Source organism: Mesoplodon bidens (assembly GCF_964165515.1).
Source record: "Mesoplodon bidens genome assembly, chromosome: 13".
NCBI classification, from domain to species: Eukaryota; Metazoa; Chordata; class Mammalia; order Artiodactyla; family Ziphiidae; genus Mesoplodon; species Mesoplodon bidens.
In genome coordinates, this window is record NC_138169.1 from 42,775,625 (window position 1) to 42,803,433 (window position 27,809).

A 27,809-nucleotide genomic window follows, 5' to 3' on the forward strand; every position below is an offset into this window, starting at 1 on the left:
TTAGAGGACAATACAGGAAAATATCTTTAAGACCTTGTATCTAAACAAGCTACAAAAAGTGCTAACACTTAAGGAAGAGATTGATAATTCAACTCTGAAAATGTAAGCTTCTCTACATCAAAAGATACCATAATGAAAGTGAAAAGACGGGCCACAAATGGCAGAAGATATCTGTAACATATAACTGATAAAAGGTGTGTGTCTGGAGTTTATATAGGACTGTTGGTTCAAAGGAATTAAAAACACAGTGCAACAGAAAAATGGATGGACCATTTAAACAGGCAGTTCACAGAAGAGAACATCTGAATGATTTTCTCTTTATGAGGAGCTTATTAAATAATGCTCTACCACACTAATCCAGGAAACACATATTAAACTATGATGAGACACTACTTCACAGCCATCAAGTTGGCAAAAATTAAAAATGACTGTAAAATTTTTTTTTAGACTATATAAAATGTTGGTGAGCATTTGGTGCCCAAGAAACTCCTATACTGCTATTGGACTTTAGGACACCTGCTGTGGGCAACAAGGTAGTGAGATCTAGAAAGTCAAAGAGGCAAGTGTCCTTCAGCCAGTAATTCCACTCTGAGGTATATAGCCTACAGAAACTCTAGTATATGTGCATAAAAACAATCACCTATAAAGGCATTGCTTGTGATAGCAAAAAAAAAAATTAGAAGTAACCTAATATTCATCAATAGGAAAATGACTGAATAAATTGTGATTTATTCATACAGTAGCATACCATATAGCAGGGAAAAAGAAGGCACTACAGTTACATGTACACAACAGGTATATGTCTCCAAAACATTGAGCAAAAACTAAAGCCAATTGTGAGAGAGTATACACAAAGGAATGTTTATAGAAAGCTTAAAGACCTACAAAGCTAAATATAGTGTTTAACAGATACAGTGAGGTAAAACTGAAGAAAAGCAAGGGAGTTATAGTTGTTGCAAAAGTCAGGACATGAGTACTTCTGTTGGGAGCCAGGGAGAGAAATGCACAAGAAGGGTAAGGCTTTTATAAAGCTGGGTGGTGAGCATGTGCATGTTCACTTCATTATTCTCTAAAGTGTACATGTCAATTATCTATACTTTATTATGTATCTCACAGTTATAAATCCAAAAAACATTCAATGCAGAAAAAGTTTAAGAAAGTTTAAACACGCATACCTTGCCCTCAAGAAGCACACTGCTTAAGAAAACTTAAAAGCATGCATAACTATAATGTATTGTGTTGTCTATGTATGTATCCGTATGTAGTAAAAATAAAAAGCAAAATCAGGATGGTTGGAAGAGAAGGGAACACACGGGGCTTCAACTGCACTTGACACATCATATTTCTTTATTTCTTGAATAGTGGATGGTATAAGAGTGGTGATTACAATATTCCCTTGTCTGACAGAGCCAGAGACAGCTTTGCTTCATTACTAAGGTTAGCGCTTAATCCTTTCTAAAAGTTTTTTTTCCCTCATTCCTGGTCATCTTGAGGATGATGACCAAGTGAGGGAAGTAATGAAAGACATGACAATCTAACCATTATCTGAAGTGAAGTCATGACTAATTCTCTTAGGAAGCAGATCTGCAGTTTGCACAGTAAGTTTTAAAAGACACTTGGAAGCAAGTAAATTTCTACTTGATCTTTGGAAAAGGATGTGATTGAAATAAATACTCTCCAAGTTTGCAAAAAACCCCACTTAATCTCATATTTCATATTTCCTTAGGGCTCTTCATTCCAAGTATTCCCATGCTTTGTCCTGTTTAATTGAATACATGTATATCTACATGTGTATATATATATATTTCATACATTGACATTCCTTTAGAAAGAAATTAAGCAGTTACTTTATCATAACTCCATATAAATTTTCATTGGTTATTGAGGGGTCATAAAAATGCCTCATCTAATTAAAAATTATAAGAAGGTTTTTCACTGTATTTTTAATAGAGTTATAAAGGTATACTGTGCTTTACCTATCATAGAGAAAACAGGTCACAAGAATATTTTCTGTAAGATCTTGATTTCAAGAAGCATATGTCAGAAATAAACTACAGAAGAAATGCATGTAACAGTCTCATTTAAAGGAGACTCTTATTTTTAATAACTGATACATTCACGTGGTACACAACTTTTAAAAAAATTGTAAAAATACTCCATCTCATTTTTGTCCCCCAGTAACTAAGTTTCTCTTCTTGAAGGTAACGGATGTTATCAGTATGCTTCTACTGATATTTTCAGTATACTTCTATTGATATTCCATACATATACAAACATGAATATATCTTTTAATGCAAGTGGTAGCATACTGTACACTGTTCTGTATCTTGATTTTTTCACTTAACATATCTTTGAGGATCTTCCCATGAGAGGCTCATTCTTTCCAACGTACAGATATAAGGTTAAATTCTTTTTCTTTTTTTTTTTTTTTTTTGCGGTACGCGGGGCTCTCACTGTTGTGGCCTCTCCCGTTGCGGAGCACAGGCTCCGGACGCGCAGGCTCAGCGGCCATGGCTCACGGGGCCTAGCCGCTCCGTGGCATGTGGGATCTTCCCGGACCGGGGCATGAACCCGTGTCCCCTGCATTGGCAGGTGGACTCTCAACCACTGCGCCACCAGGGAAGCCCAAGGTTAAATTCTTAACCAGTCTTCTATTGATGATCATTACTGTTCATGGTGTTGCTAATGCAAATAATGTTGCAATGAATAAACTTTTGTCATTTCCCATATTTAGAAGTATATTTACAGGATAAATCACTAGAATTAGAATTTCAGGGTGAAAAGTATGTTATACAATTATACAAATTTATGTTTCTCCTAACAGTGAGTGAGGGTCCCTCTGCTATACCTTTCCCGTTGTAGTTGCATTGGCTTTGTACGGTATCAACTCAGCTAACCTTGGAACTATTTCCCAGAATTTTCTTTCCTATATGGCTGCCAGTTTGAGTTGGCCACAGGAGAAATTTGCACAGTATTTGAAAGGCAGAAGAGAAGTAGCTCCATGTAGGGCACCAGCACTGTAGCAGCTCGCAAAGGATGTTGGTTTGCTGGCTCACTTTACTGGTGTGGGGAGGCATCCAGGCCCATAGCTACTCTAGTTCCTCCAGGTCCTACCGGATCTCCTCCTTCATATTCTTTGCTAACAGATTCTTTGCATGCAGCTTCATGGCAAAGGACACCAGCTTTTCCTGCAGGTCACCAGCATTGCCAAGGTTGCAGATGGTGAAAGATACATGAGGGCACTGTTTGTCCTCATGGGTTACAGTTTATTCTCACCCTCCCCACTTCACATCCAACTTTCCTTCCTGACTACCAGAATGAGCTGACACCAGCGGCAACAACCTTGCACAGACTTCTCCATCAACTCCCACAGTTGTGTGAGGTCTAATTCCTAGAGGAAGAAAATTGCTTATTTGATACCACAGTGGTTTTGCTTCTCTAATTCAACTCAAACTAATAAAACAGTGCTTCAAACTTTTTGGCCAATAAATAGGTGAAATCTCAATATATAATTTCATAGCTATTTACTTTGTATTTTTAAAAATTTACCCAAATAATTTTGATTTGCATTTCTTTTATGAATGATATAGAACATCTTTATGTTTGTTTAAAAGCCTTTTGAATTTTCCTTCCATTGATTGTTCATATCCTTTGCCTAATTCTTCCAATAGGTTTTGGGTTTTTCCCACATCAATTCGTAAGAGCATTTACTATATTTGGGAAATTACGTTTTGCTTACATGTTAAAGCAATGCTAGCTACTATAGTAGATGAGCCCACACAGTTTGCTTCTCTTTTTTAATTTAATTTAATTTTATTTATTTATTTATTTGGCTGTGCTGGGTCTTAGTTGCAGCAAGTGGGATCTTTGTTGCTGCGTGGGGGATCTTTAGTTGAGGCATGTGGGATCTAGTTCCCTGACCAGGGATCAAACCCGAGCCCCCAGCATTAGAAGCGCAAAGCCTTAGCCACTGTACCACCAGGGAATTCCCCAGTTTGTTTCTCAATAACAAATCCCATTGTTGATTGCAATCCTCCAAGCGAAAATCTAGGAAAGAAAAAAAAAAAAAATCTAGGAGCCAAGACTCCTCCCATTTTGTGTCTCTGCCATCTTCAACATGCCATTTTCAAACACTCCCAAGACTTCTGTGTCCATTTAAGCTACCAAATGGGAAAGAATCTGAAGTATCAATTGTGATTTTTAAAAAAATTACTCAGTATACTAGAAACAGAAGGGAACTTCCTCAACATAATAAGAACCCAAAGCTAACATCATATTCAATGGTGAAAGACAGAAAGCTTTTCCTCTAAAATCAGGAACAAGACAAGGACACCTACTCTCACCACTTCTACTCATCAGTGTATTGGACATTCTAGCCAGAACAACTGAGCAAGAAAAAGAAATAAAAGGCATCCAATTTGGAAAGGAAGAAGTAAAATCATCTTTGTTCACTGATGTTTATTAGTTCTAACATTTTTTAAATGGAATCTTTGGAGTAGAAAACAAAGTTGCAGGATAAAAAAATCAACAAACAAAAATTAGATGCATTTTATACACTAACAATGAACAATCCAAAAGGAAAATTAAGAAATTCCATTTACAACAGCATCAAAAAGAATAAAATTCTTAAGAATAAACTTAACCAAGGAGGCAAAAGACTTGTGCATTGAAAACTGCAAAACATTGCTGGAAGAAATAAAAGAAGACATAAATAAATGGAGAGACACCCTGTTTTCATAGATGGGAAGACTTAATATTGTTAAGATGTCAATACTACCCAAAGCCGTCTACAGATGCAATGCAATCCCTATCCAAATCCCAGTGATGTTTTTTGCAGAAGTAGAAAAATCCATCCTAAACTGAAAATTAAAGAAAAAGTGCTGATTGTGGTTTCCTATGTCTTTGCTGACTAACATAAGCTAAACTAGTGTTTCTCATACTTTAATTAATGTATATATGAATCTCTGAGGATCTTTGTAAAAATGCAGGTTCTGATTCAATCGGTCTGAGGTAGAGCCCATTGAGTCTTTTCTGTCAAGCTCCCAGATGACGGATGCTTAGGATGCACTGGCATCACCTAAGTACTTGTTAGATCTCATTAGCTAAGTATTTAGGAGACATCTACATGTAGCCCCTACTATGGTCTACGTGATCTCCCTTCCCCCACCTTCCCTATACCTCTTTGCTTCATCTCTTGCCATTTCTGCCATCCTTCATTCACCTCAAGCCACACTGGCCTCCCTGCTGTTCCTCATAAACACTAAGCAGGCTCCTGTCTCAGAGCTCTGAAACTAACTGTCCTCTGCCTGCAGCACTCTACCCATACTCTATGTGGGCATGGCTTGCTCTTGTACTTCCTTCCATTTGCTGCACAAATGTCACCCTATCGGAGAGGTTTTCTCTGACCATCATTTATAAAATAGGACTCCCACGCCCCAAACACCTAACACCTGAAATATGTGTTTGTATGTGTTTACTGACTGCCCCGCCCCATTAGAGTTTTTTTTTTTTTTTTTTTTTTTTTTTTTTAGATTGGCAATTTTTTTTTATTTAATTTTTTAAATTAGTTTCTGCTTTATAACAAAGTGAATCAGTCATACATATACATCTGTTCCCACATCCCTTCCCTCATGCATCTCCCTCCCTCCCACCCTCCCCATCCCACCCCTCCAGGCGGTCACAAAGCACCGAGCTGATCTCCCTGTGCTCTGCGGCTGCTTCCCACTATCTATCTACCTTACGTTTGGTAGTGTATATATGTCCATGTCTCTCTTTTGCTTTGTCACAGCTTACCCTTCCCCCTCCCCATATCCTCAAGTCCATTCTCAAGTAGGTCTGTGTCTTTATTCCCGTTTTGCCCCTAGGTCCTTCATGACTTTTTTTTTTTTTTTTAATTCCGTATATATGTGTTAGCATACGGTATTTGTCTTTCTCTTTCTGACTTACTTCACTCTGTATGACAGACTCTAGGTCTATCCACCTCATTACAAATAGCTCAGTTTCGTTTCTTTTTATGGCTGAGTAATATTCCATTGTATATATGTGCCACATCTTCTTTATCCATTCATCCGATGATGGACACTTCGGTTGTTTCCAGCTCCGGGCTATTGTGAATAGAGCTGCAATGAACATTTTGGTACATGTCTCTTTTGGAATTATGGTTTTCTCAGGGTTTATGCCTAGTAGTGGGATTGCTGGGTCATATGGTAGTTCTATTTTTAGTTTTTTAAGGAACCTCCATACTCTTCTCCATAGTGGCTGTACCAATTCACATTCCCACCAGCAGTGCAAGAGTGTTCCCTTTTTTCCACACCCTCTCCAGCATTTATTGTTTCTAGATTTCTTGATGATGGCCATTCTGACTGGTGTGAGATGATATCTCATTGTAGTTTTGATTTGCATTTCTCTAATGATTAATGATGTTGAGCATTCTTTCATGTGTTTGTTGGCAGTCTGTATATCTTCTTTGGAGAAATGCCTATTTAAGTCTTCTGCCCATTTTTGGATTGGGTTGTTTGTTTCTTTGCTATTGAGCTGCATGAGCTGTTTATAAATTTTGGAGATTAATCCTTTGTCAGTTGCTTCATTTGCAAATATTTTCTCCCATTCTGAGGGTTGTCTTTTGGTCTTCTTTATGGTTTCCTTTGCTGTGCAAAAGCTTTGAAGTTTCATTAGGTCCCATTTGTTTATCTTTGTTTTTATTTCCATTTCTCTAGGAGGTGGGTCCAAAAGGATCTTGCTGTGATTTATGTCATAGAGTGTTCTACCTATGTTTTCCTCTAAGAGTCGGATAGTTTCTGGCCTTACATTTAAGTCTTTAATCCATTTTGAGCTTATTTTTGTGTATGGTGTTAGGGAATGATCTAATCTCAAACTTTTACATGTCCCTGTCCAGTTTTCCCAGCACCACTTATTGAAGAGGCTGTCCTTTCTCCACTGTACATTCCTGCCTCCTTTATCAAAGATAAGTTGGCCATATGTGCGTGGGTTTATCTCTGGGCTTTCTATCCTGATCCACTGATCTATCTTTCTGTTTTTATGCCAGTACCAGACTGTCTTAATTACTGTAGCTTTGTAGTATAGTCTGAAGTCAGGGAGCCTGATTCCTCCAGCTCCGTTTTTCGTTCTCAAGATTGCTTTGGCTATTCGGGGTCTTTTGTTTTTCCAAACAAATTTTGAAATTTTTTGTTCTAGTTCTGTGAAAAATGCCAGTGGTAGTTTGATAGGGATTGCATTGAATCTGTAGATTGCTTTGGGTAGTAGAGTCATTTTCACAATATTGATTCTTCCAATCCAGGAGCATGGTATATCTCTCCATCTATTTGTATCATCTTTAATTTCTTTCATCAGTGTCTTATAATTTTCTGCATACAGGTCTTTGGTCTCCTTAGGTAGGTTTATTCCTAGATATTTTATTCTTTTTGTTGCAATGGTAAATGGGAGTGTTTTCTTGATTTCATTTTCAGATTTTTCATCATTAGTGTACAGGAATGCCAGAGATTTCTGTACATTAATTTTGTATCCTGCTACTTTACCAAATTCATTGATTAGTTCTAGTAGTTTTTCAGTAGCATCTTTAGGATTCTCTATGTATAGTATCATGTCATCTGCAAACAGTGACAGCTTTACTTCTTCTTTTCCAATTTGGATTCCTTTTATTTCCTTTTCTTCTCTGATTGCTGTGGCTAAAACTTCCAAAACTATGTTGAATAAGAGTGGTGAGAGTGGGCAGCCTTGTCTTGTTCCTGATCTTAGTGGAAATGGTTTCAGTTTTTCACCATTGAGGACAATGTTGGCTGTGGGTTTGTCATATATGGCCTTTATGATGTTGAGGAAAGTTCCCTCTATGCCTACTTTCTGCAGGGTTTTTATCATAAATGGGTGTTGAATTTTGTCGAAAGCTTTCTCTGCATCTATTGAGATGATCATATGGTTTTTCTCCTTCAACTTGTTAATATGGTGTATCACATTGATTGATTTGCGTATATTGAAGAATCCTTGCATTCCTGGAATAAACCCCACTTGATCATGGTGTATGATCCTTTTAATGTGCTGTTGGATTCTGTTTGCTAGTATTTTGTTGAGGATTTTTGCATCTATGTTCATCAGTGATATTGGCCTGTAGTTTTCTTTCTTTGTGACATCCTTGCCTGGTTTTGGTATCAAGGTGATGGTGGCCTCGTAGAATGACTTTGGGAGTGTTCCTTCCTCTGATATTGTTTGGAAGAGTTTGAGAAGGATAGGTGTTAGCTCTTCTCTAAATGTTTGATAGAATTCGCCTGTGAAGCCATCTGGTCCTGGGCTTTTGTTTGATGGAAGATTTTTAATCACAGTTTCAATTTCAGTGCTTGTGATTGGTCTATTCATATTTTCTATTTCTTCCTGAGTCAGTCTTGGCAGGTTGTGCATTTCTAAGAATTTGTCCATCTGTTCCAGGTTGTCCATTTTATGGGCATAGAGTTGCTTGTAGTAATCTCTCATGATCTTTTGTATTTCTGCAGTGTCAGTTGTTACTTCTCCTTTTTCATTTCTAATTCTATTGATTTGAGTCTTCTCCCTTCTTTTCTTGATGAGTCTGGCTAATGGTTTATCAATTTTGTTTATCTTCTCAAAGAACCAGCTTTTAGTTTTATTGATCTTTGCTATCGTTTCCTTCATTTCTTTTTCATTTATTTCTGATCTGATTTTTATGATTTCTTTCCTTCTGCTAACTTTGGGGTGTTTTTGTTCGTCTTTCTCTAATTGCTTTAGGTGCAAGGTTAGGTTGTTTATTCGAGATGTTTCCTGTTTCTTAAGGTGGGATTGTATTGCTATAAACTTCCCTCTTAGAACTGCTTTTGCTGCATCCCATAGGTTTTGGGTCGTCGTGTCTCCATTGTCATTTGTTTCTAGGTATTTTTTAATTTCCTCTTTGATTTCTTCAGTGATCACTTCGTTATTAAGTAGTGTATTGTTTAGCCTCCATGTGTTTGTATTTTTTACAGCTCTTTTCCTGTAATTGATATCTAGTCTCATAGCATTGTGGTCAGAAAAGACACTTGATAGAATTTCAATTTTCTTAAATTTACCAAGGCTTGATTTGTGACCCAAGATATGATCTATCCTGGAGAATGTTCCATGAGCACTTGAGAAAAATGTGTATTCTGTTGTTTTTGGATGGAATGTCCTATAAATATCAATTAAGTCCATCTTGTTTAATGTATCATTTAAAGCTTGTGTTTCCTTATTTATTTTCATTTTGGAAGATCTGTCCATTGGTGAAAGTGGGGTGTTAAAGTCCCCTACTATGATTGTGTTACTGTCGATTTCTCCTTTTATGGCTGTTAGTATTTGCCTTATGTATTGAGGTGCTCCTATGTTGGGTGCATAAATATTTACAATTGTTATATCTTCTTCTTGGATTGATCCCTTGATCATTATGTAGTGTCCTTCTTTGTCTCTTCTAGTAGTCTTTATTTTAAAGTCTATTTTGTCTGATATGAGAATTGCTACTCCAGCTTTCTTTTGGTTTCCATTTGCATGGAATATCTTTTTCCATCCCCTTACTTTCAGTCTGTATGTGTCTCTAGGTCTGAAGTGGGTCTCTTGTAGACAGCATATATATGGGTCTTGTTTTTGTATCCATTCAGCCAATCTGTGTCTTTTGGTGGGAGCATTTAGTCCATTTACATTTAAGGTAATTATCGATATGTATGTTCCTATTCCCATTTTCTTAATTGTTTTGGGTTCGTTTTTGTAGGTCTTTTCCTTCTGTTGTGTTTCTTGCCTAGAGAAGTTCCTTTAGCATTTGTTGTAAAGCTGGTTTGGTGGTGCTGAACTCTCTCAGCTTTTGCTTGTCTGTAAACGTTTTAATTTCTCCATCAAATCTGAATGAGATCCTTGCTGGGTAGAGTAATCTTGGTTGCAGGTTTTTCTCCTTCATCACTTTAATTATGTTCTGCCACTCCCTTCTGGCTTGTAGAGTTTCTGCTGATAGATCAGCTGTTATCCTGATGGGGATTCCCTTGTGTGTTATTTGTTGTTTTTCCCTTGCTGCTTTTAATATGATTTCTTTGTGTTTAATTTTTGACAGTTTGATTAATATGTGTCTTGGCGTATTTCTCCTTGGATTTATTCTGTATGGGACTCTCTGTGCTTCCTGGACTTGATTAACTATTTCCTTTCCCATATTAGGGAAGTTTTCAACTATAATCTCTTCAAATATTTTCTCAGTCCCTTTCTTTTTCTCTTCTTCTTCTGGAACCCCTATAATTCGAATGTTGGTGCGTTTAATGTTGTCCCAGAGGTCTCTGAGACTGTCCTCTGTTCTTTTCATTCTTTTTTCTTTATTTTGCTCTGCAGCAGTTATTTCCACTATTTTATCTTCCACCTCACTTATCCGTTCTTCTGCCTCAGTTATTCTGCTATTGATCCCATCTAGAGTATTTTTTATTTCATGTATTGTGTTTTTAATCGATGCTTGATTCATCTTTAGTTCTTCTAGGTCCTTGTTAACTGTTTCTTGCATTTTGTCTATTCTATTTCCAAGATTTTGGATCTGGGAAATAGAATCTTGGATCATCTTTACCATCATTATTCTGAATTCTTTTTCAGGTAGACTGCCTATTACGTCTTCATTTGTTATGTCTGGTGGGTTTTTATCTTGTTCCTTCTCCTGCTGTGTGTTTTTCTGTCTTCTCATTTTGCTTATGTTACTGTGTTTGGGGTCTCCTTTTTGCAGGCTGCAGGTTCGTAGTTCCCGTTGTTTTTGGTGTCTGTCCCCAGTGGCTAAGGTTGGTTTAGTGGGTTGTGTAGGCTTCCTGGTGGAGGGGACTAGTGCCTGTGTTCTGGTGGATGAGGCTGGATCTTGTCTTTCTGGTGGGCAGGTCCACGTCTGGTGGTGTGTTTTGGGGTGTCTGCAGACTTTTTATGATTTTAGGCCACCTCTCTGCTAATGGGTGGCATTGTGTTCCTGTCTTGCTAGTTGTTTGGCTTAGGGTGTCCAGCACTGTAGCTTGCTGGTCGTTGAGTGAAGCTGGGTGCTGGTGTTGAGATGGAGATCTCTGGAAGATTTTTGCCGTTTGATATTATGTGGAGCTGGGAGGTCTCTTGTGGACCAGTGTCCTGAAGTTGGCTCTCCCACCTCAGAGGCACAGCACTGACTCGGGGCTCCTCAATTTGGGATGATGTGTTGTCTATTCATGTATTCCACAGATGCAGGGTACATCAAGTTGATTGTGGAGCTTTAATCCGCTGCTTCTGAGGCTGCTGGGAGAGGTTTCCCTTTCTCTTCTTTGTTCTCACAGCTCCTGGGTCTCAGCTTTGGATTTGGCCCCGCCTCTGCGTGTAGGTCGCCGGAGGGCGTCTGTTTTTCGCTCAGACAGGACAGGGTTAAAGGTGCAGCCTCTTCGGGGACTCTGGCTCACTCAGGCCGGGCGGGAGGGAGGGGCACGGAGTGCGGGGCGAGCCTGCAGCGGCAGAGGTCGGCGTGACGTTGTACCAGCCCGAGGCACGCCGTGCGTTCTCCCAGGGAAGCCGCCCCTGGATCCCGGGACCCCGGCAGTGGCGGGCTGCACAGGCTCCCGGAAGGGCGGTGTGGACAGTGACCTGCGCTCGCACACAGGCTTCTTGGCGGCGGCAGCAGCAGCCCCAGCGTCCCACGCCCGTCACTGGGCTCCGCGCTTTCAGTCGTGACTCGCGCCCGTCTGTGGAGCCCCTTTAAGCAGCGCTCTTAATCCCCTCTCCTCGCGCACCAGGAAACCAAGAGGGAAGAAAAAGTCTCTTGCCTCTTCGGCAGCTCCAGAGTTTCCCCGGACTCCCTGCCGGCTAGCTGTGGCACATTAACCCCCTTCAGGCTGAGTTCTCGCCGCCAGCCCCAGTCCTTTCCCTGCGCTCTGACCGAAGCCCGAGCCTCAGCTTCCAGCGCCGCCCGCCCTGGCAGGCGAGCAGACAAGCCTCTCGGGCGGGTGAGTGCCGCTCGGCACCGATCTTCTGTGCGGGAATCTCTCCGCTTTGCCCTACCCAGGTATGTGGGGAGTTTCTTGCCTTTTGGGAGGTCTGGGGTCTTCTGCCAGCATTCAGTAGGTGTTCTGTAGGAGTTGTTCCACGTGTAGCTGTATTTCTGGTGTATCCGTGGGGAGGAAGGTGATCTCCGCGTCTTACTCTTCCGCCATCTTACCCGGAAGTCCCCCCATTAGAGTTTTAAGTTCCACATCTATTTTATTAGTTGGTGTATGGCCAGTGCCTAGAACAGTCTGAGCTTATAGTAGGTAATTAATAAATAGTTACTGAATGAATGTTAGAGAGCCATTCATTTATATTACAACTTAAAAATCCAAAATCAGATACCAGTTGTTTCCATGTTTCTTACTTAAAATTACTGGCTAAGATGAGATTGTTCTTTGCTTATCTTATTCTAGCATAATATCATATTTATTGATAATGGATAAAGTAATAGGAAAGAGGTTTTGAAAAGTTCTCAAATGATGTGTTTGGTGAATTATAATTCTGTCTTTGAAATACATATAACATGTGAGTAGATCATGTATATAAGGTTGGCCCACCTGCACTAGGAATTCAGGGACAATTCAAGGCCACCTTTTTTCAGACATGATATTTGCATTTTGCTGATTGTGTCATGTTTTCTCTATGCCCACTTCAGTTGAGATCTTTTGGTTAAAAGAAACAAAGGTTCACTCCAGTAAGGATTCAAAGAAACAAGGGCCCTCATGGGGAATTACAAAACTGGGAACAATAACATCATTTTGCCTCCTAGGAATGGCCGCGTTAGAAATGTCAGCATCAGGAACTTTTGGATCTTAACTCTAATGTTGAAGCAGTATCAGGATCAGTTCCTTTCAGCACATCTGTTCTTCTCTCTTTACTGTCTGACTTTCTCAGTCTCATTTTCTTTCTTTAACTCACAGTTTATGCTAATTCATGGTTTCTTTTCCCTTATAACCTTCTAGCTCATACATGTGCATTATGGCCCCTCTAGCTTCTCTTTCCATTACAATCATGTAGCTTCAGCTTCCACAGTTAACTTCCCTTCTCTTTCCAAGGTTCCCAACTGCAATTCTGCACGAGTAAATGTGTTTGGACCAGCTGATATTTTTGTATCAGGCCTGGGTAGGGTCACTGTGGCCAAAGGAGTGGCTGCCCTTGGGCCAGCTTCCTGTTGCTTGTCCAGTCTGTGGTGGCCAGCAGCTTGAGGTCAAGTGGTTCCACCCCATGAGGCCCTTTTTGTCAGTAAAGCAGCTCCCTTGCAAGGGGCTGCGTATGTGACTGACCTGGGGAGCACACACATGCTTCTTCTCACAGAAAAGACTTTTCTCCTCCTCCTTTTCATCGATTGAGCTGACTCTGGAAACTTCTTATGACTCACCACAAGAAGCCTTTCCTCGGGCTTGATTAGAGGCCCAACCTCTGTGTCTCCAAAGCTCTTTGTTGCGACCTGTCTCATACTGTCTATAATTGTTTCACACTTGTATCTCCTACTAGAATGTGGGCACCTCTGGCTGAGAAAACTATAGTTATTTTTCATTTAAAATATTTATGAAATATTATAAAATATTTATGGTATTATGTGTGCTAATTATCAATTTCTTGACTCTCAGCTACAAATCTGCCTTTCTTTGCCCTCTTTTGTGAGAGCAGAGGTGGACCCTGGTAACATTTCTCCTTTGCCAGCTAATGAAATGCTACACTTCGCCAATAGAGGGCACTGAAGTCACACTGCAGAGCCACAGCAACAGGTAACTATTTGGCTTATGGATTCTGGTACTCCGCTGTTATGAAGTACAGATAATTCCAGTTACACCCGCAGGCCATGCTTTCCCCACCTTCAGTGGCTTTATAGACCAGCAATGGCCCATTTCATCTGGCAAGTTTCTTCATCACTGCCCGGCGGTGCGCTCCATGCCCCCTTGGAGGAGGTCTGAATCTCAGCCATGGGGACTGTTCCTCTCCTAATCCCTGGTTCTTTTTTTTTTTTTTTTTTTTTTTTTTTTTTTTTTTTTTTGCGGTATGTGGGCCTCTCACTGTTGTGGCCTCTCCCGTTGCGGAGCACAGGCTCCGGACGCACAGGCCCAGCGGCCATGGCTCACGGGCCCAGCCGCTCCGCGGCATGTGGGATCTTCCCGGACCAGGGCACGAACCCGTGTCCCCTGCATCGGCAGGCGGACTCTCAACCACTGCGCCACCAGGGAAGCCCTCCCTGGTTCTTTTAATGCCCACTCTCCCTCTAGCTGGAGATGCTTTTTTGCATCTGCGACTCTAAGGATGCCTTAGAGTCAGTCCTCTTCTACCCCTTTCAGTATCTAACCACCTTCTAGTAGCTAACAATGTCTTATATTAAATTTTCCCTCTTCAAAAAATTGATGTGATATCTGTCCCCTGAATGGACCCTGGCTAATATAACATGTGGCGAGGCTTTTATTGGTATTTTTAAATGGACCCATAAGTAAATAATTTATACTTTTCTCAGTTTTAATTTCTAATATGGTAAATATTGATAGATACAATCCACACAGACAAAAGATTTCAGGGGTCCTCAGTAAGTTTTAATAGTATTAACGTTTCCTGAGCTGAAAAAGTTTGAAAACAGTTGCTTTATTGCAAGTCTTCTCAGAGTTCTGATATACAAATGTACATTGCAAATCTGAATTTAAACCCAGATCTAACGTACATAAAGCTTTAGGAGATGGTGAGGTCGACAACTTTTAAGTCCTGAAAACTTGAAACTTTTTTCTCATTCAGAAGTTTCTTAAAAAATAAAAAAAGAAAAGAATCACACCTTATCAGTTAACAATGTAATTAAAATGAAATACATTAGCTGGGATTACTTGACAGTCTAGGAAAGATATAATGAAGAATTTGTTGAAACTTAGAAGACAGAGTCTGTGGGAAGAATACCTGGAAACAGAGAGGTGATGGTGGGTGAAAGGTTTTAGCTGTTTTGCCTGGGACCTTGACTTCCTTCCTTCCTTCCTACCACAAAACCTCACGATACTGTGTCAGAAACTGCAGGTTAAACAGTAAAATAACAGACCTTTCTGAAAGAAACTTAGAGTCTCAAGAGAAACAGGGAAGTAAGGAATATACTAGGAGAATCTACTAGGAGGATCAACCAAGAGGAAAACAAACATAATGGGGGGTTTTGCTGGGGAGGGGGTCAAAGAAGACTTCCTTGGGAAAGTTCTTCCCCCACCTCTTTGCCTGGCAAGAGGAGCATGGCACCACAAGAAGATGTGGGAAAAGGGAGGTGGTAGCCAGAAGTGATGCCAACCAGCGGTCACATCACGATGGGACTTCTATCCTACATTTGGGTTTTACTCCAGAGACACTGGGGGAGAGGAGGGGCATATGGTGATGGGGTGGGGGGCATGGAAACTTATTAATGATGCAAGAAAACACAAATTTTTGTTTTGGAGAGGCAAACATCAAACAATTAAACCACTTGAGGAAATATTACATCAAGAACAAGACTAGGAACTCAAGGGGAGGTGTAGCTCAGTGGTAGAATGCGTGCTTAGCATGCACAAGGCCCTGGGTTCAACTCCCAACACCTCCATGTTTGATGGCAGCAAAAAACAAAACAAAACATGGCCCTGAGATGTGATGTCAAAGCCTTCATCTTGGGACTTTCCTGGTAGTCCAGTGGATAGGACTCCATGCTTCCACTGCAGGGGGCACGGGTTCAATCCCCGATTGGGAAACTAGGATCCTACAGATCTGGCATGCTGCACGGCCAAAAAAAAAAGAACAAGACTAGGAAGCATATCATTGTTATTATTCAACATGTTCCTGGACATTATATCTAATCAATGTGATAACACTACAGAAACACATGATCTACAAATTCATTCATTCAGTCAAAAATATTTATGAAACACCTACTATGGACCAGGCATTGGCCCATATATATGGGTATAGCAGTGAACAACAACAAAAGATCGCTGTCTTCATCAAGCATCATTCTAGAAGAGGCAAATTGAAATGTGACCTCTCAGCATTTCACCTAGTTCATCACTTTTATCTTGGCTTCCTGACTTCACCTGTTTTGATTTTTTTTGTCTTGGCTTCCTGACTTCACCCTTTTGGTTCTTCCCCCTATCTCTCCAGCCTCTCCTCCTTCTCTAGTTCCTTTTATTGGCTTCTTTTTCTATGCTACCATGAAATCCTGAGGTTTGATATGGGTTCTTCTCTCTTTACTGCACCTGCTCTCTTTCCATGATAACGTTTACTCCCAATACTTCAAGTATAATCTATACTGTCAAGAAGTGCAGGTAGAAAGGTAATATAAAGCCTAGTTCTTGTTCCACTTTCAAGTTCCATTTGATCTTTCTTGAACTCTTGATCTTTTTTTTTTTTTTTTTTGCAGTACGAGGGCCTCTCACTGTTGTGGCCTCTCCCGTTGTGGAGCACAGGCTCTGGACGCGCAGGCTCAGCGACCATGGCTCACGGGCCCAGCCGCTCCGCGGCACGTGGAATCTTCCCGGACCGGGGCACGAACCCATGTCCCCTGCATCGGCAGGCGGACTCTCAACCACTGCGCCACCAGGGAAGCCCTGAACTCTTGATCTTTTCCATCAGAGCTGCTCCATCTCCAATCTTCCCCATGACTGTGAATGCAATCACCATCCACCCAATTTCTCAAGCTAGAAATGTTAGTCATTCTTAACACCTTCCACTCCCTAAGCTACTTTACTCAATTTACCACTAACACCCACAGATTTTTACTGCCAAGATATACTTCAAATCTGTCCACTGCTACCAACTTATTTCAAGCCGCCATCATCTCTCACCTGCAAGAGCCATCCAACTAGTTTCTTTGTTTCTTCTTTTGCCTTCCCCAAGTCCATTCTCCATATAATAACTAGAATGGTCTTTTAAGAATGTACATTACTCAGAAAATGATGGGGGTACATCAAAAGGATATGGGAAACAACTTAAAAAGGAGTTCTTACTGTCCAAATCTCGGACAATTTGAGAATCAAAATAAGTCATGGCAATTACTGATCATAGCCCATTGACTAAAAAAGAATGCATGAATCCATGCTGATACATACATAAGAGAAATGGGAAAACTATTTATTTCAGTAGAATGTCACACAATAATGTAGAAGAAATGAGTTTTAAAAAATCACTATTTTAAGGAAACCATAAACAAGACCAAAAGACAACCCTCAGAATGGGAGAAAATATTTACAAATGAAGCAACTGACAAAGGATTAATCTCCAAAATTTATAAGCAGCTCATGCAGCTCAGTAACAAAAAAACAAACAACCCAATCCAAAAATGGGCAGAAGACCTAAATAGACATTTCTCCACAGAAGATATACAGACTTCCAACAAACACATGAAAGGATGCTCAACATCTTTACTCATTAGAGAAATGCAAATCAAAACTACAATGAGATATCATCTCACACCAGTCAGAATGGCCATCATCAAAAAATCTAGAAACAATAAATGCTGGAGAGGGTGTGGAAAAAAAGGGAACACTCTTGTACTGCTGGTGGGAATGTGAATTGGTACAGCCACTATGGAGAACGGTATGGAGGTTCCTTAAAAAACTACAAATAGAACTACCATATGACCCAGCAATCCCACTACTGGGCATATACCCTGAGAAAACCATAATTCAAAAAGAGTCATGTACCAAAATGTTCATAGCAGCCCTATTTACAATAGCCCAGAGATGGAAACAACCTAAGTGTCCATCATTGGATGAATGGATAAAGAAGATGTGGCACATATATACAATGGAATATTACTCAGCCATAAAAAGAAACGAAATTGAGCTATTTGTAATGAGGTGGATGGACCTAGAGTCTGTCATACAGAGTGAAGTAAGTCAGAAAGAGAAAAACAAATACTGTATGCTGACACATATATATGGAATTTAAGAAAAAAAATGTCACGAAGAACATAGGGGTATGATAGGAATAAAGACACAGATCTACTAGAGAATGGACTTGAGGATATGGGGAGGGGGAAGGGTAAGCTGTGACAAAGCGAAAGAGCGGCATGGACATATATACACTACCAAATGTAAGGTAGATAGCTGGTGGGAAGCGGCCGCATAGCACAGGGAGATCAGCTCGGTGCTTTGTGACGGCCTGGAGGGGTGGGATAGGGAGGGCGGGAGGGAGACGCAAAAGGGAGGGGATATGGGAACATATGTATATGTATAACTGATTAAATTTGCTAAATAAAAAAAAAATCACTATTTTGCGGCCATCATAGTAACAGTTGATTCAGCCAAGTCATTAATGGATGCTAAAATTAATAAGGCAAAGCTTGATGAAGAACAAGATATTTATATAGTCTCAAAATATGTCCCACCACACTGCTTATTAAATACAAAGAGGAAAAATAGTTAACTTTATGGTGAGAAACTTGGCGTATACCGACATAAACAAGTGATCAAATTTAAGGTAAACAGTAATAACGTAAACTTACATAACGTATCTCCTAATGTGACACAGAGGACATAACATCACTCATGCAGTATTCCTGTCAAAATGCATAACCTGAATCTGATCATGAGGAAACAACAAACAAACCCAATTGAGGACATTCTACAAAATAAAGGGTCTGTTGTTTTTTTTTTTTTCAAAAATGGCAATACCGGGCTTCCCTGGTGGCGCAGTGGTTGAGAGTCCACCTGCCGATGCAGGGGACACGGGTTCGTGCCCCAGTCCGGGAAGATCCCATATGCTGTGGAGCGGCTGGGCCCCTGAGCCATGGTCGCTGAGCCTGCGCGTCTGGAGCCTGTGCTCCGCAATGGGAGAGGCCACAGCAGTGAGAGGCCCGCGTAATGCAAAAAAAAAAAAAAAAAAAAGAAAAAATGGCAATATCATGAAAAAGAAAGGCAGAGAACTGTTCTACACTGAAGGAGACTGAAGAGATATAAAACTGTGTGCAACGAATGATTCTGGATTGGATCCTGGATTAGAAAAAAATTTGCTATAAAAAACATTATTGGGACAAAATTGAAAAAGATCTGTCGATTAAAGATCTGCTGACTAAATAGTTGTATCAATGTTAAATTTCCTACTTTTGTTAATTGTACTGTGGTTATATAAGTCCTTGTTTTTAGGAAACGTAAACTGAAGTATTGGGGGGTAATGGGGTAAGTCTGCAACTTGCTTTCAAGTAGTTTAGGGGAAAAGTGTATATAGAATTGATTCTCATTATTTGTGGTGATTGTGTTCTATGAAGTCACAGAACACTGAATTAGCAAATACTAAAAAATCATGACTAGGGGAAATACAGAGTTAGGTTCCTGTAAGCCTCTGGTCATAACATGCTTTTTTTCCCCCACCCTTCCATGTATCAACATGTCTTATGTGTTTCTGTTTAAAGATACCTTATTTAATACATATTGTTGATTCATTAACATTGAACTCACAACCAATAGCACTATAACTCATGCCTGAAAGAAGCGTATCTAACACATATATTCTCTGTAAGGCATGTAACCTAGGAACACTAGACAGTACTTCAGCACTGTGCCTGAGCACCATTTTAAACAGTGACATCATCAACAAAAAGTACAAAAATATGAAAAACATGGCACTAAATAGGCTGCAGAAAGGATACTTGTTTACAGTATGGGAGCTAAAACAAGAAGGCAGAGCCTTGTTTGAGCTCACCTGGGAATGTGCACATTTGGCAACTAAAATTTTCCCTGATCTGCAAATGTCTGCAAAAGACCTTGCAAGTACCACAGGGCACGAGGGGAGGAACAAATAAATTTTAGCAGGTAGGGGGTTTGAATTTGAATTTGCAAATACAGCATGTGTGAGTAATGAGGATCGAGTGAGTATGTTTACTATATATGCATACACACACACTTATACACAAAGAGAGCAAGTGATGAACAAATCAAAAGGTTAAAATTGGTGAATCTGGATGGAGAGGATATGGGAATTTTAAGTACCATTTCTTGCAGCTCTTCTCTAAATTTGAAATTATTTCCAAATAAAAAGTTTTCAAATGTAAATTGATCCATTTTTACTCCTCTGCTTAAAATATTTCAATTGCTTTCATTTGCACATCACATGACCTTTAAGCCCTGAAGGTGGTCAAGCCCCTTTTGGCCTCTCCAAAGGTCATTTAGGCCACCCTTCCTCTAGTTGTCTCACAGGCATTCTTTTAATTCCTGGAACACTCCCCTATCTCCATAGTGAAATTAGATCCTATCCATTACCCTCTTTTGAAGCACCTTGTTCTTTTCTTTCATAGCATTTATCATAATTTGTAATTATACATGCAAACAATTATGTGTTTGTATTTCATAAACGTGTAAAATGATCATTATGAAGACATTTTAGAAGTATGGAACTATGCAAGTGACTTGCTTTAAATGTTTAGGCATGGAAAATTATTTCGGCAAAGGTAAGTTCTATAAGTTATATACAAAATCATACTTCACAGGCAAACAATGGACAAGGATTAGAAAGTAATATGCAAAAATTAGAATTCAGCCAGAATGACAGAATTATAAACGGTTAAATATAGAAATTGTTTTCTTTTTAGGTTCCTTTCAGTAAGAAAGAAAAATAATCCTAAATCAAAGAATGATGATAATAACTACCATGTTAGTGCTTAAAGGAACATTTTGGAAAAAAAAAAAAAGTCTCTCTAATTGCAGACTCCAGAATAGAATGGAGGGGCAAGGCTAGAGGTATGGACACAGCACAGTTAGTATAATTTAAGTGACTGCACTTGGGTTTGAACTAGAAGAGTGATGGTGGGAATGAGAGAAGTCGATGGATCACAGAGATATTACAGATATAATCCTGGGATTGACAGGATCTAAGACTGATTGAAACAGGGGTGAAAAAGAGGGAAAACTCAAGGTCAGTTCCTCACTTTACATCTTAGGCAACTGGAAAGGGGTTCATTGGTTCACTGAAATAGGATTATAGAAGAAAAAGCAGGTTTGAAGATGGCAGAATAAGTTTAGTTTGAACCTGTGGGACATCCAGGTGAAGACAGTAGGCAGCTGTCTACCTAAGTCTGGAAACCAGGAGAGAAACTGGGCCAAAGATAGATAGATAGATCTGGAAGTCATAAACATATAGATAGAAATTAAGCCATGGAAGTGAATGTTATCACCCAAGGAAAGTATAGACTGAGAACAGAAAGCTGAAATATTACTCTCCTATCAGACACCAGGAATACACAGACAAGACAGAATTCCTGCCCCTGGTAGCCAGTCTAGAGGTTGGGATTGGAATAGGAGTTGGAGAAGTACTCTTTGTCTTTCTACTATGTATTAGATTCTCTCTTCTGGTTCTGAGATGAACATGACACAGTCTCAGCTATCAGGAAGTTCACAATTTAGTAAGAGAGGACAGACAAGAAAAACAACTCAGATACTACAGTGTGCTATGGGAGACGAAAGAGGCACTGAATTCATCCAGTGTAGGCTGTAGCCTGTTGAAGGCCAAACAGGAATTGGCCAGGTAGAACATGTTTCAGATGGGGAAGGTCTTTGAAGGGATGTGAACCAATGTATGAAAAGGCATAAAGTTGAGAGAAAGTTTGGGATATTTGGGAAATTCCCGTAGTTACCTATGGGCCAGTGGAAGGTTTCCAGCTTGGTGAAGTTCAGTGAAGTTTCTTGGATGCTATGTGAAGGAGACTAGGGAGTACTTAGCTGTGTTTACAGATTTCAATTGTTACTAAGAATACATATTTTAAGAAAAAGCTTGTGTTAATTTTTGACTATGTAAATGCTATTCATTCATTGTTAAAAGAATTAGAAAGTACACAGAATTTTTTTTAAAAAGGATCACTTAGTTAACTAATCAGAACCTACTGCATAGTACAGGGAACTCTACTCAATGCTCCGTGGTGACCTAAATGGGAAGGAAATCCAAAAACGAGGGGATATATGTATATGTATAGCTGATTCACTTTGCTGTACAGTATAAACTAACACAATATTGTAAAGCAACTATACTTCAATTAAAAAAAAAAAAGGATCACTTAGAGTATCTCCAAATAGAGATGTCCTCTGTTAAGGGTTTGGTGTATAATCTAGATTTTCTTCTGAGTATATATCTAATCTGCTTATTGGTTAAAATTTTGTTTTAGTTTACAAAAAAATGGAGTCATACTTTGCATACTATTTTATAACCTCCTTTTTTAAATTTTAACAATATACCATGATCATTTTTCCATAAATGTACCTCTAAGTGTGTAAATCTTTTTTTAAAAAAATAAATTTTATTTATTTATTTATCTTTGGTTGAGTTGGATCTTTGTTGCTGCGCACGGGCCGTCTCTAGTTGTGGCGAGCGGGGGCAATGCTTCGTTGCGGTGCATGGGCTTCTCATTGCAGCAGCCTCTCTTGTTGCGGAGCAGGGCTCTAGGCATCTGTAGTTGTGGTACATGGGCTCAGTAGTTGTGGCCCACGGGCTCTAGAGCACAGGCTCAGTAGTTGTGGCACATGGGCCTCGTTGCTCTGCTGCATATGGGATCTTCCCGGACCAGGACTTGAACCAGTGTCCCCTGCATTGGCAGGCAGTTTCTTAACCACTGAGCCACTAGGGAAGTCCCTAAATGTATAAGTCTTAACGCTAGTTAATATTCCATAGTGTGAATGGATCTCTTATGTTAGGATCATTCAGCTGCATTCATTTTTTCTAAGAGCAAGATTTCAAACACTAAAAAATTTAAAAAGTGTCTCAGACTTCACTGAATCTTTAATGAAGCCACCAAAAATGGAAATCATTCATGAAGTCAAAACTCTTTAAGAGTCTGGACCACAGGAATCCCCTGGTGGTCTAGTGGTTAGGACTCTGTGCCGGGAGCCCAGGTTTGATCCCTGACTGGGGAACTAAGATCCTGCAAGCCACATGGCGCGGCCAAAAAAAAGTTTGAGTCACATTCCTTTAAGAGGAAAGGAATGACAGAGTGGTGTTCTGTTGCAGAAAGTATTTAAATGCTCTGATGCAAAACATAGATACTGGACTAGGTTCAAGGTATAGAACTTGAAGGCACACAGTTGTTCCTGGCTCACTTTGAAGCTGAGGCCATAGCCATCTTAGTCAAACAGTTATGTTTTCTCTGGCAGATTTTTCAGCTGGTCTCATTGCACTGATAAAGAAGGCTTCCTACTTAAATTCTAGAGTAGTAAACTTTTATTCATTTTGTGAAGAGACTGTAGGTACTTGGAAAATCAAATGGACAATAAGAATAACTTACATTGTCCACTCGATAACTGTACCCTAGTTAAATTACGTTTGTGTGTGTTTGTATGTAAAATAGTAAAATATTCAGAACATAAATTTTGTATTTGTTCAATTTTGTTTTATTACCTGAGTTGATAAGCAGAATATTTGGACAATTAATGACTTAGTCCATCATTTAGAAGGCGCTATAATCTGAATGTTTGTGTCTCCCCAAAATTTGTATTTTGAAATCCTAATTCCCAAAGGTGATGGTATTAGTAGGTGGGGCTTTTGGGAGGTGTAAAATTATGACAGTGGAACCCTCATGAATGGGATTAGTTCTCTGGACTAAGACAGAAGGTAAATGAATAAGTATTTTTTAACATCTTTAATTTTACAAATATTTTAACAGATAAATCTAATAAAATCAAGATATAATCTTCCCCCTACATTTTTTCTTTTCTTACATAGAGACAGAACGCATTTTGCCTTCCTATGTATCCTATTTTATTATTATAAGTTTCTATAGGAAGGAAATGTAATAAACATAATTATTGCTAAACTCCAAATATCAGGACAAGTGCTGGGTAAGGAGGAGTATATTTTTTTCAACTAGAAAATTAAAGTTCCCATTAGCAAGGCAAATTATAAAGCAAACATAAAAGAAAAATGTTCAAGGTCACCTTAAAGAGAAAGTATACTTCCTCAAGTCAAGCCTCTTAGTAACTTGATAGAGGTTATTTACATACCTAAATAAAGTATGTGAGTTGGAGGTGGGGTTTAATGGAAGTTTAGAAAAGGGTAGTTCTCAGAGCAAACTTCCTCTAGCATTCCTTCCTCTAGCCTTCCTTCCTCTAGCATTCACTGAACTATACTACACGGAGAGAGAAAAACCAAGGCTAAACAATTTGCCCATCTAGTAAAGAGCAGGCCTAAGATTCAAATCCACTAGATGGTTTTGCTTCGCTGGAAATGTTGCATGGCTCCATTTAATTCATTCACTTAGCAAGTATTTATTAAGTACCTTTTCTGTGCAAGGCATTTTGCCAGCGGCAATGGAGGATATAAGATGAATCAGACATTTGTGGAGTAGTGGAAAGAGATGTACTTTGACTTCATACAGACTGGTTAGATTCCCAGCTTCATGGATAATTTACTTTTACAGTTTTTAAGTCAGTAAAATGAGGTGGTAAAGAAAGAAAGAGAGGGAGGGAGAGAAAGAGAGAAAGAGTGAGAAAGAAAGAAAGAAGGAGAAAGAAAGGTATCTCCTAAGACCAGCACGCAAAAGGTGCTCAATAAATTTAGTTTTCCTCTCTTCAACTCCACTTGGAGGGGTTTTCTGCAAGGTAAGTGATCAAGTAAGTCTTCATAAAATGGGGAATGTTGCGATTGATTAGGGTCATGAGATGGGTTCTTGATTTGGACTGGCTGAGATGTGGGAGATGGCAAACGCAGTGACGTGTGAGGACTGTGAATAGATCCTGTCCGTTGGAACAGACAGGGAGGGAGAGAACTAGAAGCTGTAAACGTCACGTTGCCTGCCTACCTGCATAATCTATCTCATTCAGTATAGTGTCAGTTCCTAAAATATATAATATTAGGACAACAGCCTGAAATCAAGGCATCTTCTCTGATTAGATCTCTAAGGGGCAAGTTTTCCCATATTTGACTTGTATCATTGATTCATTTGCCACACTCTTTTCACTTATTCAAAGAATATCTAGCATTGCACTTAAAAGCTAAGCGCTAGAATCTGAGGATGTAGGAATCAAAAGACACTGTCCCAGTTTTCAAGCAGACAGACACGTAAACAACTTAAATAAGTTCAGAGGTGACAGAGATATCTACAGCAACGCCGAGGAAGAAAGAGATTTTCCCTTGGGGCAGCTCAACCCTAAATTAATTATACGAAAATAGGCACATTTTACAGACTGTAAAATTATACGCCATGCTTAAACATTTAAAAGAAAGAAATGGAAGTTTTTTTTTCACAGTGTCAAATGCAATGCTCATTCTAACGACGCTATACAGCCAAGCCCGCAGAAAAACAGTGAGGAAGTGTGATTGAGTTCTTACTTTGTTACCGTTCTCTGAAATCGGTCTTCCACACTGTTTCCTTAAAAAGAAGCCTGTGGAAAGTATAGTCCGGGCTCTTCAAGGAACACGCAACTGGGGATACCAAGGAGAGAGCTGAACGCGGATACCGCAGTTTTCCAAGAGCTGTCTGGCCTCGCCACGTGGTAGATTTTTGGCAACTCGCCCCTCCTTCCTCAGGATTCAGAGGCGGATTCTAACGCCCTCTGGAGCCGTCCCTACTGACGTCACGAGCGCGATTCCAGTTTGTGGCCAATCACGCGGCCGGGTTCTGGGGGAAGCCCGGGGCAGCGGCGGTAGCTGGTGCGCGTGCGCGAGGTCTCCGCGTGGCTATATAAACATGGCTGGCGTGGTCGCGCAGAGGGGCCGTACGGAGCGCGCGTAGGGGGCTTTGGGCCGCTCTGGGTTTGTAGTTTTGAAATTTCTGGCGGGGGAATCCGCCGCGCAGAGTTTTGGTGGAAGGTGGGAGCCGAAGTGACGCCCTTCCGGGAGCCGCGCAGCCGGGCTCCGCTGCATCTGGTCGCGAGGCTGAGGGGCCGGGTTGAGCCGGCGCACGTGTGAGCGCCGCTGAGGAAGCGGCGAGCGGCCGAGCAGGTGTGGCTGCCGGCGGGGCCGCGCGGACTGGAGGAAGGTCCGGGACGCCGGGGTCCCGCTGTCCAGCCGGCGCCGGTCACTGACTCGTGTGGCGGCCCCGGCGCCTCTCCCTAGCGATGCTGTGGAGCCGGAACTGCACTGGAGTCGGCTGCCGCTTGTCAAGCGTCCCCTCGCCTGTGCTCCCGGAACGGCGGCGCCTCAGCTGCCGCTGATCCACCTGGGGATGCCCGCGGGCCTCACAGAACCGGCCGGCGCCGCTCCCCCCGCCGGTGTGGGCGCCTCTGGGACCGTGACCATGGCCCCCGCCGCGGCTCTGCCCGTCCGGGTGGAGAGCACTCCGGTGGCCTTGGGCGCCGTGACTAAGGCTCCTGTCAGTGTCTGCGTGGAGTCCACGGCGTCCCAGCCGCTGCGGTCCCCCGTGGGGACCCTGGTGACTAAAGTGACTCCTGTCAGTGCTCTTCCTAAACTCAGCAGCGGCCCTCGTCTGCCAGCTCCTCAGATTGTCGCTGTGAAAGCACCCAACACCACAACAATCCAGTTGCCTGCTAATTTTCAGCTTCCTCCAGGTATGTCGCTCACCTTTTCCGGCTTATCCCTCGGGCCGGCCAGCGGTGACACGGGAAACGTCGCAGCCCGGGATTGCGCCTTCTCGCTGGGAGTTCTAAAAAACTCAGCCAAGAGAACCTTTCATAATCTTGACTTTGCGGGGCAGTGATTTGGCGTTACAATCAAGATAGCCTCTTTGAGTCCTTACTGCATAGTTTTTCTTTTCCTATTTAAAGAGAGCATCTTTTCCCTTAAGTGACACAGGAAAAGCTGGAGCAGCATATTCAGGAGGGCCTTTGAGGCACTGGCTCTTAGGTGCGGGAAGGTAAAGAGTATCGCTAAAGTTTATTTTCATATGGAGAAAGGATCAATTTTTATATCCACAAGCTTAGATTACTATGTTAAAAAAAAGTGTTTTTAAAAGGCTCTTGTGTGTTAAGACCGAAAGTGAATTTTAAATTTAAGCAAGCCTAAGTAAGTTTACTGCTTAGAAATGAATAATGTTGCTTCCCGCACAGTCTTCAGATGTGTGATGATTGTAAGTAACTTTGAGTTAGAAGGATCCCTCTCACAGGGAGCAAATGCCAGAGTTGACAGGTCAGAGCCATGAGGTGGTTATTTGTGAAGCATTGTGTGGATGCTACCGTTAATGAGCCTGTGACTACTTTTTATACTAGAGTGTCCTCTGGGGGGCTGTTTTTCATGACTGAGACCAAGGTTTTGCTTTGTGCTCATTTGCATATTGTAAATATGCAGAGTGGTGTTCGAGTTTTCTACCTTGTCTTCTTTCCTCAAATGAAAGTCACTTGGAATTTCAGTGGGGAAAAAAAGCACATGTTATCTTCTTTGGAAAAAAACTCTACTCATAATTTGATTGTTTTCTATGTATTTTGCTGAGCAGCAATGGGCACTCTGACCCCCAAAGGTGGTAAAGAAGTGGAAGCATTTGGTTCACGTGATGTCAGTTTCCCCAAGCAAAATGAGGGTGCCTCTTTTGGAGCTAATGTTCTGTGGTAGCTGTGTTTTAGTTTTGTATTGTACACGACGTACCTACACTTAAGGCTGTGTGCACCGCTGGATACATTTTCTGCTGGCTCTAAATTGTCATCCTACATGCACTCTTATAAAGTAGCTATGAATGTGTTTGAATGAAATTACTCCTAACTTGTTAAAAACAAAATTCCTATCTAGTCAGTGAAGTTTGTTTAGAAACAATCAAAAAAGTATTAAGAGAGAAGAACTTTCAGGAGTGGAAACTTGCTGGTAAGTGGGAACGGATCACTTATTGAGGGCGTACTGTGCTAAGCAGTTTTTAAAAAAATTGAGCTACAATTGACATACAACATTATATTGCTGGGAAGTTTTCATCCATTATTATTATTATACATTATTTATATTCTTTT

The 27,809-nt window shown here is 40.6% G+C and overlaps 1 protein-coding gene and 1 long non-coding RNA gene across 2 annotated transcripts in view; one reads left to right on the forward strand and one right to left on the reverse strand.

Annotated features, from left to right (window-relative positions):
• The window catches only part of LOC308627204, a 38,656-nt gene extending 13,263 nt beyond the window's left edge, over positions 1-25,393 (reverse strand). The window contains exon 1 of the long non-coding RNA XR_014017377.1: positions 25,249-25,393. This is a non-coding gene — a long non-coding RNA (uncharacterized lncRNA). The remainder of the gene's footprint in view (positions 1-25,248) is intronic.
• A 212-nt stretch (positions 25,394-25,605) lies between these two features.
• TAF4B (TATA-box binding protein associated factor 4b) overlaps positions 25,606-27,809 on the forward strand; it is a 117,511-nt gene continuing 115,307 nt past the window's right edge. The window contains exon 1 of the mRNA XM_081253251.1: positions 25,606-26,426. Coding sequence (XP_081109377.1) covers positions 26,084-26,426 — 343 coding nt within the window. The 5' untranslated portion in view covers positions 25,606-26,083. The remainder of the gene's footprint in view (positions 26,427-27,809) is intronic.